Source organism: Gavialis gangeticus, unplaced genomic scaffold (assembly GCF_001723915.1).
Source record: "Gavialis gangeticus isolate Ggan-Ray unplaced genomic scaffold, GavGan_comp1, whole genome shotgun sequence".
Lineage (NCBI taxonomy): Eukaryota > Metazoa > Chordata > Crocodylia > Gavialidae > Gavialis > Gavialis gangeticus.
In genome coordinates, this window is record NW_017728995.1 from 43,395,769 (window position 1) to 43,409,485 (window position 13,717).

Sequence of the window (13,717 nt, forward strand, 5' to 3'; positions counted from 1 at the left end):
TGACAGAACACTTAAGGCATACACCAATATCCCACTAATGTGCATCCTGTTGGGGCTTATTGACATGATGATTTAAAACTAAAATAATCTAATGCTATACGCTTGCAATAACTATGTCCTGAATTCTCTTATCTCAGTAGTGTAATAAGCTTTGAAAAACCTAGAGCTGTAACAAGTGGAATAGCACTGCAATCTTAGGTGAAATATACTTTTTAACACGGGGTCAAATTCTGGTTGTGTGTGGGTGTACATATGAATGTACAAACAAACAGACAGACATGTATATTTTACAATCATAGAGAAGTAGGGCTGGAAGGGACCTCCAGAGGTCTTCTAGTTCAATCCCCTCCCTGAGGCAGGATCATCACTATCCTATCCAAACTCATTGTCTAGCCTATTAACAAAACTACACAGTGGACCCTGACACAACCACAAGACATAATACCTTAATCTGCCATAGGTAAAGCAGAGGGAGCATGGTGACCAATGTACAGTTGCAAACATTGTTAAAATATGCTTGAGAGATTCAAGGAATAAGGCCATGCCCCCCACTACAGAGGAAGACAAAACCCTTTGGTCTGTACTAAGCTAACCTTAGGGTAATATTCTTTCCTGACCCCAAATATAACTTCTGCAAAATGCTTGTACCATGAAAGTAGAATTAATATTAGCCCTCATTCTGGCTGCTTTCCATCTCCATGTTCAGCTGCTGCTACAGATCACCTTGCCAGGACAGGAATAATCTGTTTTGAATGGAATTACGGAGGTGGTTCAGAATGCTAGAGCCCCTATGTCCTACACTGGTATGACACTCTCAAGACTGGGTCTGGAGGATCTCTGCTGTAGCATTTCTATGGACATAAACAGGATACAATTTTTATGACAATTTCTCCTCCTAACCAGGTGTGGTTTCCTTTTTTGATGGGGGTTACATAACAACACTTTGCAATTCTTTAACTTGAAACTTTCCACTTGAAACTCTAAGAGCACTTTTAAACAATATTTTTATCCTCAAACACATCCTTTGCTCTCTGTGACAGTTTTCCCCAGATACGGGAACTGAGCCAGAGGAAAAAAACCACTAGATATTGATTGTAGGGCCAAAGATAGAATACAGAATCTTTGGCTCCTAACCCTGTGAAAAATTACCTGTCCTCTCTTTCAATACATTTCAAGATTGTCCTTTCTTGTCACATGAGCAACCCTGGTTAGAATTTTTCCCATTAAAGTACTACATTTTTTTATTGATAGGATTACTAGTATTTCCTCAATGCCTGCATGCTGTGTACTCCCTTAACCTCTACAGAAAACTTTTCTTTTTCCTGTACGACAGTTAGTGATCCACATCAGAATTCAATTTCTGGCTGCTCTAATGCTATTCATGAACCAAATTATCCACTAATATTGTATAACAAAATTATCATTCATGTTGTTTACTTGCAAAATAGAGTGCAGAACACTGAAGAATTCTTTTAAAAGAAAAAGGAACCATTCCTTTTATGGTTAGTCATCTTTATACCGAAGTTATGAACCAACCAATCAATATATTAATAGATATATTTCTGTACCTGTAAAGTGAATTCATTTTTAAATATCTGAAACTCATTATTAGAATATGAATTGTTCATTACAATAATTAAAACCCACATACTGTACATTAGAGGTGGTTAGAGATGACAGTATATCTTAAGCAATTCCTGTTTTATAACAATATAAAGGTCCTATCCTAGAATCTATATAAAAGCAAAGCTTTGAGTTCAAGAGCAGGTGTGCATCTGTAAGAAATAGAGGACAGGATGCTAACAGTTCCCATTACTTTGTAAGGAACTGAACATCCTCAGTTTCCATGTAAGCCAGTGGAAGTTGGATGATTAATCAAGCAGCATCCAGAATCAAGTTCAAAGTACATCATTGTAGAAGCAGTTACCTCCCAATAATATTGAATAGTCACTAGGACTTTTTGGGCACATCTACATGTGCAATAATGCGCTGTAACTATGGCACATTAAGTTTAGTACCTATAATAACTTAACTTAATGCACTGCCATCGGTGCTACAGTGCACTAGCACCAGTGCACGTCTTTTTATATCACGCTAACACACAGTACAGTAATACCTTGGTTAATGAAGTAGATGTGTTTCATGACGTCACTTTGTTATCAGAAACTTCGTTACCAGAGGTAGAAATAACATAGGAGACAGAGGCATAGGGATGCGTTCCAGGACTTCACAGAAGGGAAGGTACAGTAGGAAAATATAATTAAATACTCACAAAAATAAGGTCACGTGCCTGAAAACATGAAATAAGCATTTTAAAAATATATACAGTGGCGATGCATAGGTGAGTGCCGGTGCATCCCGACTGCCCACGCTTGCCACTCAGGCAATGGGCAGGGGGGGCAGGCAGGAGCGCCAGTTCCCCTACTGCAGGCGCCAGCTGGCGCTTGCTCCCAGAAGTGGCCACAGCCACTCCTGGAAGCAGCTGCAGCAATCGCAGCTGGTGACCCCCTCCTCCCCCACCCCCATTTGGCAGGATTGCCCACGGGGGACACCCCCCCAAGTCAGCAGGACTGGTCATGGGGGGGGGCACATGCCTCCCCTAAGGTGGCATCAGTCGCCCATGAATATATATATACATATTGAAATACGTTAAATAAGATAATAAAGCAATAAAATAACACTCCCTCCCTCCCATAGCCCCCACAGCCTTGCTGGTGCCCCTTGCCCCCCACCTACAGCCCCAATTCCCCCAGCCCTGCAGGAGAAGACCCCCAGCTGCCAGGGCTATGGACCTCAGTCGGTTCGCAGCCCCCAGCCCCTGCTTCTCCCTGCTGCAGGATTGGGTGGGATGGCTCCCTGCCACTGCGCACACTCCTGGGGGACCTGCGCCCCACAGCTCTGTACTGCCCTGGCAACCCACCTCCTGTGCATGCTGCTGTTTTGAGGGATGCAGCCCCACACTACTGCTCTCACTGCAGACCCGCGCACAGGAGGCATGTCGCCAGGGCAGCATGGGGGGAGCTTGCAGCTTCTCCACACGGCTCAGCTCCTCCTTGCTGTGCTGGGTGGCACCCGCTGGACTGTGGAGGCCCCAGACGAGGGAAGCAGTGTGGAGCTCACATTTGTGAGCAACTTCTTTGTGCAACTCAGCTGCTCCCTGCTGCACTGGGGCATACCTGCTGGGCTGTGGAGGCCCCAGGGGAGGAAAGCAGGGCAGCAGAGAACAACAGGCCTACATGGAGAAGCTGCTTGCTGTTGCTCGCTCTGCACTGCTTCCCTCCCTCGGGGCCTCCACAGCTCGGCAGGCTCCACCCAGCACAGCAGAGAGAAGCTGAGCCACGTGGAGAAACTGCTCACCACTGCAAGCTCCCCTCATGCTGCCCTGATAATGTGTCTCCTGCACACAGGGCTGCAGTGAGAACAGAAGTGCAGAGCTGTGCCACTCAAAGCAGCAGCACACACAGGAGGTGCGTCACCAAGACAGCAGGGGGAGCTCGCAGCAGTGAGATCCCCATATGGCTTCGCTGTCCCCAGCCATGCTGGGTCGTGCCTGCAAGGCTGTGGAGGACCCAGGGAAGGAAAGCAGGGTGGGAGCCTGAGCCCACAGCCTGCACCTGCCCCACATACAAATCTGGGGAGCGTGGGTCCCCCCTGCCCCTGGGAATGCATGTGGCAGCAGGGAAGTGGCCCTCCCTGTCCCCCAAAATGAGACATCTGCAGCGCCACCCTGCTCCCCACTGGGGCCCTGTGGACGCACATTGCAGTCCCAAGCCCCAAACGCCAAGCACTGCTTGGCTGGGCAGCAGCCCCAGCCCTGCCCAGCTCCCTCCCCACAGGGGCCTCTTCTCTCCTCCCCCACTTACCTGCTGGAACTGTTCTGCAGGCTGCCTGGGGCCACGTGCATGTACATGCATGTGGCACCCCATGTCTCACTCCCTTCCTCCAGCTCCCTCCCAGCTCCCTGCAGGCTAGAACTGCCAGCGTGCAGGGAGCTCATTGCAAAATTCATTTCTGAAGATTTTTTTCCAATTGTTTTATTTTTTTTTGCAAAAAACAGCTTACTTCGTTATAAAGGAGCTTTGTTCCTAGAGGATTTGTTAACCAAGATATTACTATAGACCAGTGGTCACCAACCAACGGTAGACATCAGAGCCTCTTGATCCACCAGTAGATGTCGGAGCCTCTTGCAGTAGATCTTGGAGCCTCTTGGAGTCAATCCAAGGCTGGGGTTGGGGACTGAGTGCCCACATGCATGCATGCGCATAGCCCAACCCAGCAGGTCAGTCCACCGGGGGAGGGAAGGGGCAGAAGCTAGATTCAGTCCCCTGTGGTGAGGGACAGTACCACAGAGGTAGGTTGAGTGGGGTCCTGGGCAGGTGAGACTTACCTGCTGGGGAAGCGCGCCCCCAAATAATTTTTTCTCCTTCTGCCTTGATCACCCCCCCCCCGACTTACCTGCTGGGCAGGGGGAGGTGTGGCAACAGCGCATGGTAAATCTTTGCTTGCTTTTAAATGCCAAAGGTGATCTACTTAAAAAGGCTGGAGACCACTGCTGTAGACTAATTCTATTATGCATTAGCACATTACCAAGGCTTTTGCCATCATACGCTAATGCGCAGTAGAATTAGTCACTACACTTTTAGCATCTCATGTAGACACACCCTTTAGGTAGTAAACACTGAACCTAACCAATATTTTGCAGAAATGGATCCCCATATAATTCAAATCAGGATGCCCCAAAATAGGTAAATAAAAACAGAACTATATCAAATACTTTGTAAGAACTAGTAAACTATTCATTTAAATTAAAAGTATAAATATATACATAATTTTCCACCTTTAAAGCACTTATAAAAATAGTACAATATTTTTGTGTCTTACTGAATTGACATTTCTAATGCATTTAGACAGTTTTCATTTTAAAAGCCAGTTACAAACTGGTGAGATCTATTTGTAGTTTAATTTAAACTACAGGATTCACCAAAATACAGATACATTATCAGGAAACCTGATAGAAAGTTTAACTTGGTAACAAAAAAGAATCTGCATTCACCAATAAATTACTATTTATTTATACCGGGTATATTTACTTAATAGTATAATCTTATATAATAACAGTCAAATTCTGCTCTAAATTTCACTGGCACAGTATCACCCTCAGTCTATTGACATCAACCTGAAGGAGAATTTGAACTAAATCCTCACTTCTGTTGACTGTGAAACCCTTTTACAATAAGAAGAACCTGGAATTTTCACAACTGAATCACCTACGAGCTGGAAGAAATCAAGAAATTTAGATAGCCAATGAGATCCCTAAGTTTGATGTGATGCATGAGGTCTACATTGTCTAATCACTGAGACTATTATTTCAAAATTTAAAAACTTTTACTGAAAACTATAGAACAAAGAGAAAAACTACTGCTGTGAGTAGTAACTAGGACCTCTCTAGGTAGCAAGTACTTAACATAATCCCAATTTTTTGCAGAAATGGGTCCCAAAATAATTCAATTCAGGATGTTCAAAAATAGAAATACAAACAGAAGTGCATCAATTTTTGTATAAGAACAAATAAAACTATATATTTAGACTATGGTATCCACTAATATAGCTACTGATCCAGTAAGAGAAAAAGATGTAGAGGGAGAGAAATCAAGAAAGGAAATGAGCATATTACAAATGTCAGACTCAGTTATTTTTAAAACAGGTGCCTTCTGACCATGTTATTGTTGTATGCATTTCACAGGAACACTGCTGGATTGTTATATTCCTAAATTTCTTAAAATAAACATGCGTTTTCATTTTGATAGTCTCCAGTGGAATAAAGACATTATCTCTTTTGTTAGAACAAGATTAATTAATATTGTCTATTCAATTTAGGGTCCTAACTTGTCCTGTTGATGTCCCATGTTAAATCATCTGGGTTTTGTTTAACAGCTTAGCTGAGTTTTTGAAACACTGCAAGAATCTGGAAAGTTCCATGGTGCATCTTAACACCTTTTGTTAATGATGTGATATTTAAAACAGCACGCAAACTCCTGATTTAACTTCACCTCCGTTTGCACATCCTCCAGTATCTAGCCTGTTAGGATCATTCAATTCTTCAAACAGTCCTGTTTCAATAATTTCTTCCTGCCAGGCTCGAGGGACAGCACCTGTTGCAAACTTCTTGAAGAACTTCTTATCTTTCTCATCAAATTCAATTCCTCGCACTTCAGAGAAGTCAGCAATGTCTGCAAGATCCCTAGCATAGACAACTGATGGATCTGGCACAAAAGGGGGGTCTATCAGGCCTGCATTCAACCTGTGGAAATGTATTGTTTTGAAGAAACTGTGTTTTCTTGGATCATCATCTGAGTTTCTGCAATAAACCAACAGACCGTTAGTCAACACTGTGGTGCGCAGGCTTCCAAACACACAAATCTGGTGGGTGCAGAGAAGGTGGGATATGTAACCCAGACATAGCCCTAGGGCTAAATTACAGCTCTAGAACAGGAAATTCTTAGATTTGGGGAAAGTTCAAACTCCATAGTTTGAGTCTATTTGAATTTTAACTCAATTTTCCTTCAAAAGCCAAGTGTCATTATATGACTAGTGGATTAGGATATTTCCCAATTTTTAGCCAAGAATGTAAGGTTCTTAGTGGAACTGAAGCAAAAAAGGAAGAAACACTAAAAGCCCATAATGACCTAAGAATAACGTGAGATAGAATTCCAGTACACTGTAGGAGAAAGTACAAGGAATTAATGCACATTGACTCAGGGAACAATATTTCAGTATGAGACTGCTGACAAGCAGAAATGAGATTAGTGGCTTTACCTTAATTCAGAAAGGTTATCTGTTCATATCATGAAACCATCAGGAAGGTCTAGTACTAAAATCTTTGTTCTCAGAAATACTCCATACTCAGTTGATTAGCCTGTTTTAGGTCTACAGAGCTACTCCAGTAAGAACAACTTAAGCAAATAAAGGTTTCCAGGATCACGGTCAGATTCATAGTTTGGTGCCCTAACAAAAATCTTAAATCACTTTCCTAATACTTTCATACCAACTTCCCCTCTGTAACCAAATCTATTCTGCCACCTTACTATTATCAACATTAACATTAAAAAAGAAAAAAGAAAAACATACCTATGAGTTAAAAAGAACCATATACATTTCTGTCCTAGCCAATCATCTTCATTGACATGAAAAAGCACCAAAATAGGCTCTTAGACTCATGGGACTGCAGACAGGCCTGCTCTTCCAAGGGCCCACATTACACATGAATCAGAAACAAGTTGAACACCATTCTCAGTTTGCTTCTGATTCTGGTGCCAGCTGAATGTAGTAGGCGTTCTTCAACTGCCCTCTCCAGCTCTCTATTTTAAAAATTGCACTTTGGCTCCACCTTCTCACTCCTGGTTAATATAAACAGGTCACCTAAGGCCACCAAATGGTATAAAGAGGCATGATTGAGGAGCATAGCCATATGAGACGTGTTAGAGCAGGGGTGGGCAAAATGCGGCCCGGGGGCCGGATGCAGCCTGCCAGGCCATTCTATCCGGCCCGCTGGGACCCTAAAAAAATTAGAAAATTAATATTTATCTGCCCCTGGCTCCCTATCATGTGGCCCTCCATGGCTTGCCAAAGCTTAGTAAGTGGCCCTCCACCCAAAATAATTGCCCATCCCTGTGTTAGAGGCAGACAGCTGGTCAAGGGAGATGCACATTACAGTGATGAGTACAGTATAAAAACATTAACCTGATATGTAAAAGGTCTGCAAACCTAGAACCAGCTTGGTTAGCTAGTGACATACAAATACTGATGTAGCTGTGGAGCCTGTTCTTTGTTAGCCTAAAGAGCAATAGAACTGAGGTCAATCAGAGGAACTCACAGATCTGAGACATTCATAGATCTGTCAGTCCTCCCATAGTAACTGGGCAAGATTTATAATCAGCCCACTCAGACAGATTTGTTTTATTTTGCTTTTTGTTCCTACAATATGTGATAAAACACATCAGAACTTGATGAAGCCTCCACAATAGATTTCTGTAGTGTTTCTTCTCTTGACATAATACATATTCTTCTGACATCACCCAGAGTAGAATTACTTATGAAGCTACAGGAACGCCATCTACTGGAACGCACTGACGCTTCTTCTAACTGGTCTGAGAAGATGTACTTGAACTCTCCCTGTGAGAACCTGACATTTGCACAACTCTGGTAAAAAAAAAAACAAATAAATTTGACTTCTACCAAAGTCCTTTGCTAATCCTCCCATAAACTACTTCTGTAGATGCCACCAGACAGTGTGGTAGAGTGTTGCACAAGTCCCAGGGGTGAGAAAAAGGGGTTCATCTTTCCTGAATGAACTAACAATGCTGAATCTTGACTACAAAAAGAACACTTTCAAAAGGTCAGGTGTGCAAATTAAAGCTGCCCTTAAGCAGCTTTACCTTATGTAACAGGCACTTATGTAGCTAACCCAAGGTCTCACTGACTTTAGCAGAATTACAGAACTAATCTTTACATAAGGATGATCTGCTCTTGAATAGTATCTCCAGTGTAATAGGCACAGACAGGCTTTTTTCAAAGTCATACACAGTATGGCTGGCTACCTTTCCCTCACTTTGTCCACCATATGGGTAAGGAAAAAAGGGACAATTTTGTTCATGAATGCCATTGTGACCCTTCCCCAATACTGCAAGGTATTTCTATAGCTCATAACTGAATTTCATGCTCCATTCCTTTCTGAATTCTATGCTCATGTCCTTAAACAACCAGCACCTTCTTCCCCTTGTATCTTTTTTCCAACTGTAGTTCTGCTTATTGGTCTAGTACAGATTTTAGAGGACCTTTTCCCAGTCCTTCAAAAGCATCAAGTGGCACAAACAGAAAAGAACATACAGAAAACAGTATGAAATGTCAAGTGACAAAATGAAAAGTGTTTGCATAAGTAACTGTCTACAAGCACCTCTCCCACTGCTAACAGATAATGTAACATATAGCAGACAGAAGGGTGGTATTGTGGCATAGGTACCAGAATAGTATTGTGGTTATATTAAGTCAGGCCTGTCCAGCTTCTATGTGGCTGTGGGCTGCATCCTCCACAAGCTACAGCGATAGGGACCATATGCCACAGGGGCCACACCAGTGCAAGCCACAGGCCCCAAGGACTGCACACTGCATGCACCCTCCCCCTGCTGCACTGCTTGCACATGTGTGGAGGCGTCTCCCCTCCCCATTGCACCTTGTGCATCCCCACCTCATCCTCAGCTCTTCAACCACTGGCTCTCTTGCTGCACTGCACTTCACAAGTGCACCAGGCCACAGGCTCCCTCAGCACTACAGGCTACACTGGCCCAGGCTGCACTGGCTCCTGGGGTGGAAGCCAGAAGTGGAAGCCAAATGAGGGAGGGGAAGCCCACTGGCTGTTGCTGCAGTCAGAACAATGGAAGGAGTTGGAGGTAGTGGCAGCCTGGCGGGAGTCCTGGGGCCATATATTAACCCCTCATAGACTGCATGCACCCCTTAGGCTGTCAGTTAGACAAGTCTGCATTAAGCAAATGGTCTATTTCTGGTTCTGCTGTGAACTTGCAGCATGACCACAAACATGTCTCTTAATTTGTTGGAGCCTCAGTTTCCCCATCTGTAGCAACAGAGTAATGAAGTTTGTTTCACAGGAGTTCTGTGGCTAAATAAATGTACGTAGAGAGCACTGCAATATCCGATGGAAAGTTCTAACTGTATTATTACTGTTATTGTACTACACACTGAATACTTCTCTGAGTAAAGATGCACTAGTGGCAAATATCCTGATTTACAAATTAGAATGCATGGCTCAATTTTAATTAGTATTTGACTGTAAAAATCTTCATTAACTTGACTGCATTAGATACTAAATATTATGTTTTCTAAACAAGTGATAAGCTATATTTTCTAGGTTCATAAACCCTTTTGTTTACCATACTCTTATAACTCACAGGGTGCATCTACACATTGCCCTACAGCAATGTAGTGATGCACTACACTGCCATATGGTGTGCTATGGTGATATAGTGATCACGTGTGTCTGCACATGATCAGAAGCTATGTCACCATAGTGGCACAATCTCCAGGTATAGTGTGTTGCTATGGCAACATAGCAGTGAAATTTATCCATGTGCCATGTGCACAGCGCAGTAACCACCCATACTGCGCCATGCTTTAGTACTTTTGAAAGGAAGTACTAAAGCATGGCACTGTAGCAGTGACGTGTAGACATGCCCACACTGCAGTAATAAGAGTGCAAAATCTTCAAAAAGAAATTCCCAGTGCTTTCAACAGAAGATGTCCTTGCATAAGAACTGCAAAACAATATCTTTCACAGATAAAATTTAGAAAGATATAACATACCAGCTTTCAGGAGCATTTGCAATACTTTTGCTTTCAAAACTGTTGTGAAAACTGACTAGATACAAAAGCTAGTTGTCCTTATTTATCATAATTATTAAAATAAATTATATTTTACTACATTTTATAGAAAATTACTTGCAGTAGAAAGGCAAGGAAAATTCTGCAATACTGTCTTAATATTAAAATAAGAAAACAACCAGGAGAAAATCTACAAATTTTCACTGAGTCTATGCATCTGACAATTTTTAGAGGTTCTGGATACCATTATAATGGAAAAGCTAAACACTTGGTAAATTTACATTCATATTTGATTAAAATAATTAAATATTCTAAATATAGCCACGTCAATTTCCTATTTATTATTTATATATATACTTTTTGGATTGCTTTGTATTTATCCTGTCTTATTAGCATCTTCCATCATGTATCAACACAAGCTATTGTAAAAGTTAAATACTATAATGTCTATCTTTCCAATGATCTTACACAAAATGGTTTTGAGACCTAGAATGCCTTTGGGATACAAAACAGCTTTTGACCCAGGGCCAAATCCAGCGATCATTAACAAAGGAAAAACTTCACTGAAGTCCTAAACAGAACTTATATCTAATAAAGACCGGGGTCCAAAGGGTGTGTCTACACATTGCTATACAGTGATGTTGCTATGGCACTGTGCTTTAGTATTTTCTTTTGGAAGTACTAAAGTATGGCACAGTAATTGCCCATACTGTGCTGTGCATGTGGCATATGGTTAGATTTCACTGCTACATTGCCCTAGAGGCGCACTATAACAGGGAGTGTGGTGCTATAGCGATGTAGCTGCCGATCACATGTAGATCCACATAAACGCTATGTCGCTGTAGTGCACTGTACGACGATGTAGCACGTTGCTACATCACCATAGGGAGACCGGTAGACACACCCAAAGTGTATCTTTCATTATAAGGGGATGATCAGAGGTCCAAGACATTCTGCCAAAGTCTATCAAACCGCTCTTTAACATGGTGGGGCGCTGGAGTGGGTGATAAGAGGCCAGTTATAAGAAGCAGATGATGCAGGCTTGTATCCACAGGCCCTGAGGGAGGGAGGCGGTCTGTCCTTCCATACTGAAGTTCTGGGCCCTGTCAGAATGGTTCCTACATGCTGCCAGAGACCAGGCACTATGCATTTCATTAATGTAGGTGCAGTGCATTTTTAAGATGTGCATGCTGACTCCAAGAAAGAAAACAATCCTGTGGAGAGAGGCTGCTCCCCGACCTCCTACTGGCCCACATCCTCTCTGTTCTCCAAAGCCATGTAGAACCTACCCCACAAAACTCCAAAGAGAAACTTCTATGAATTTCTGGGGTGGGATTGGAAGACAAGAGCAACATTTTCATGGTCTTCCAAGACAGACCTGATAGAGCAGGATTCTTCCACTTCCAGGAGCACATGGGAAGATTTGAATCTATGTAGAAAGTCAAGATTTTGCATTCCTTTGTATTAAATAATGACTAGGCTTTATTAACCATGGAAATAAATCATACCTGCTTCCTAAACGATTCTCTGTTTTCTTAGCCAAGAACAGTGTGCAAATATCTTTTGCTTCTTTTGTGAAGTTTGGATGCTCAAATGTTACCTCATCTTCTAAGGTTCTTCTTTTCACTTCATCCTTAGTGATCTTTTCTTTGAAATCCTTGAATGGAGTTCGACCTGCAATCATCTCGTATATACTACATCCCATAGCAAACCAGTCCACAGAGAAGGAATAATTTTCTTCCATCAGAATTTCAGGAGCCATATAACCATTAGTTCCAGCCTATGGTAATCAAACACATAGATTTATTACTATACAGTGGCAATACTGAAATGCAAAGATACAAGCAGATTTTACTTTCCTACAGCTAATCATATATAGTCACAACATTTCTCTGAAGTGACCAGGAACAAACTGATGAAATTCTGCATTCAGACATGACAGATGATATTTTATAGATGTATATTCATGTAATATAATTATTTTGGCACATGAACTATTGCTGTGAATAAACACCTTCCTACAAATAAATAAATAAATTTATGGAAAACATTTTAATTATTATGCACAAAGGAAAAAATGCATTTGTGCCATTTTTACATTTCAGTTGACATAAAAAGAAGTCAGAAGTAGCTTTTTAATGTTTGTTTTCACTTTATTTTCTTCTTCACATTAGAAATTCAAGTCGTGTCTACCTTTTCCCCTGATAACTATACATAGCTATGCACTGCTGAAGAACAGAAAATACATGGATATTAGGAGAAACCAGGAAAGTTAAAATAATCATATAATGGATTGTAGGGAAAATGTTCTCTTTAATTAGGATTCATCATCCACATTCCTTCTGTTAACAGTAGAGAAAGCTCCCAGCATATACTACTTTTGTGTTATTTACTAGATTTTCAGGGAAAAAATAGATTCACATGATATTTTAAGGTTCATAAAGCAGCAACAACAAAATCCCTGTCAGGTCTTCTTTGTATTTCCTAAAGAAACACAAAAAGGCAAAGAATCCACTTTTTCCCTTTGAAGCTCTTTTTTAAGCAATGCATAAGCCAAACAGCCTTAGTTAATACTGTGTTGTGCAGCTTTCGAGTAAAAGAGAATTAAGGCATTAGTTTCCAACTTGAACCAAGAACAATTCTAGATACAGAAATAACTGACCATGACCTGGAGATAGTGTACATTTCTAATTTCCTCTAAGGGTCAAATGCACAACACTCAGATCTGAAGGGCAGATAGAACAAGATTACAGCTGAGTTGTATGTTGGCTATCTACAAGTCGTGCTACCATCATTAATGCTTGAGGAAGACTTAACACAGACAAGATTTGCACAGATGGACCCATTTTTACCACCTTAATACTTATGCCTAAATAACAGAGCAATGAAAATGCCAGAAGTCGTTTTGGAGATTTCCTGTACCTTTCTAAACAGATGGGACTGCTGGGATATACTTTCTTTTTAGCATAGTCATTACACTAGTGCAAAATTAAACAGACATTTATTTGAGATGGTGATCATCACTATTATCACCAGGAGTTTATTACTGTCTAAAAGATTCACTATGTGGCAAGTCAGAGTTGCCTTAGGAAGGAGTAACTAAAATTGCAGCTCACTTGGGGCATTTGTAAATGGTATAAAGAAGCATATATGCACAGATAGTTTTCAGTTTAAAGGTGGGGAAACAATTATGTCTTATTATTTCTCCATCTTCAGACAGAACTTTCCTTTTTTTGGTTAGGCTTTTAATCCACAAGGTAACAGTTTCCTCCTATAAACCTAAATAGAGTATAGTGATACAGAGTACAATACATACCCCTATATG

At 41.5% G+C, this 13,717-nt stretch overlaps 1 protein-coding gene across 1 annotated transcript in view; it reads right to left on the bottom strand.

Annotated features, from left to right (window-relative positions):
• Positions 1-4,602: 4,602 nt before the first annotated feature.
• The window catches only part of GRK7 (G protein-coupled receptor kinase 7), a 39,564-nt gene continuing 30,449 nt past the window's right edge, over positions 4,603-13,717 (bottom strand). Inside the window, exons 4-5 of the mRNA XM_019503581.1 lie at positions 11,901-12,172; positions 4,603-6,358 (exon numbers count right to left, since the gene is read on the bottom strand). Of these exons, the coding sequence (XP_019359126.1) occupies positions 6,016-6,358; positions 11,901-12,172 (615 nt within the window). The 3' untranslated portion in view covers positions 4,603-6,015. The remainder of the gene's footprint in view (positions 6,359-11,900; positions 12,173-13,717) is intronic.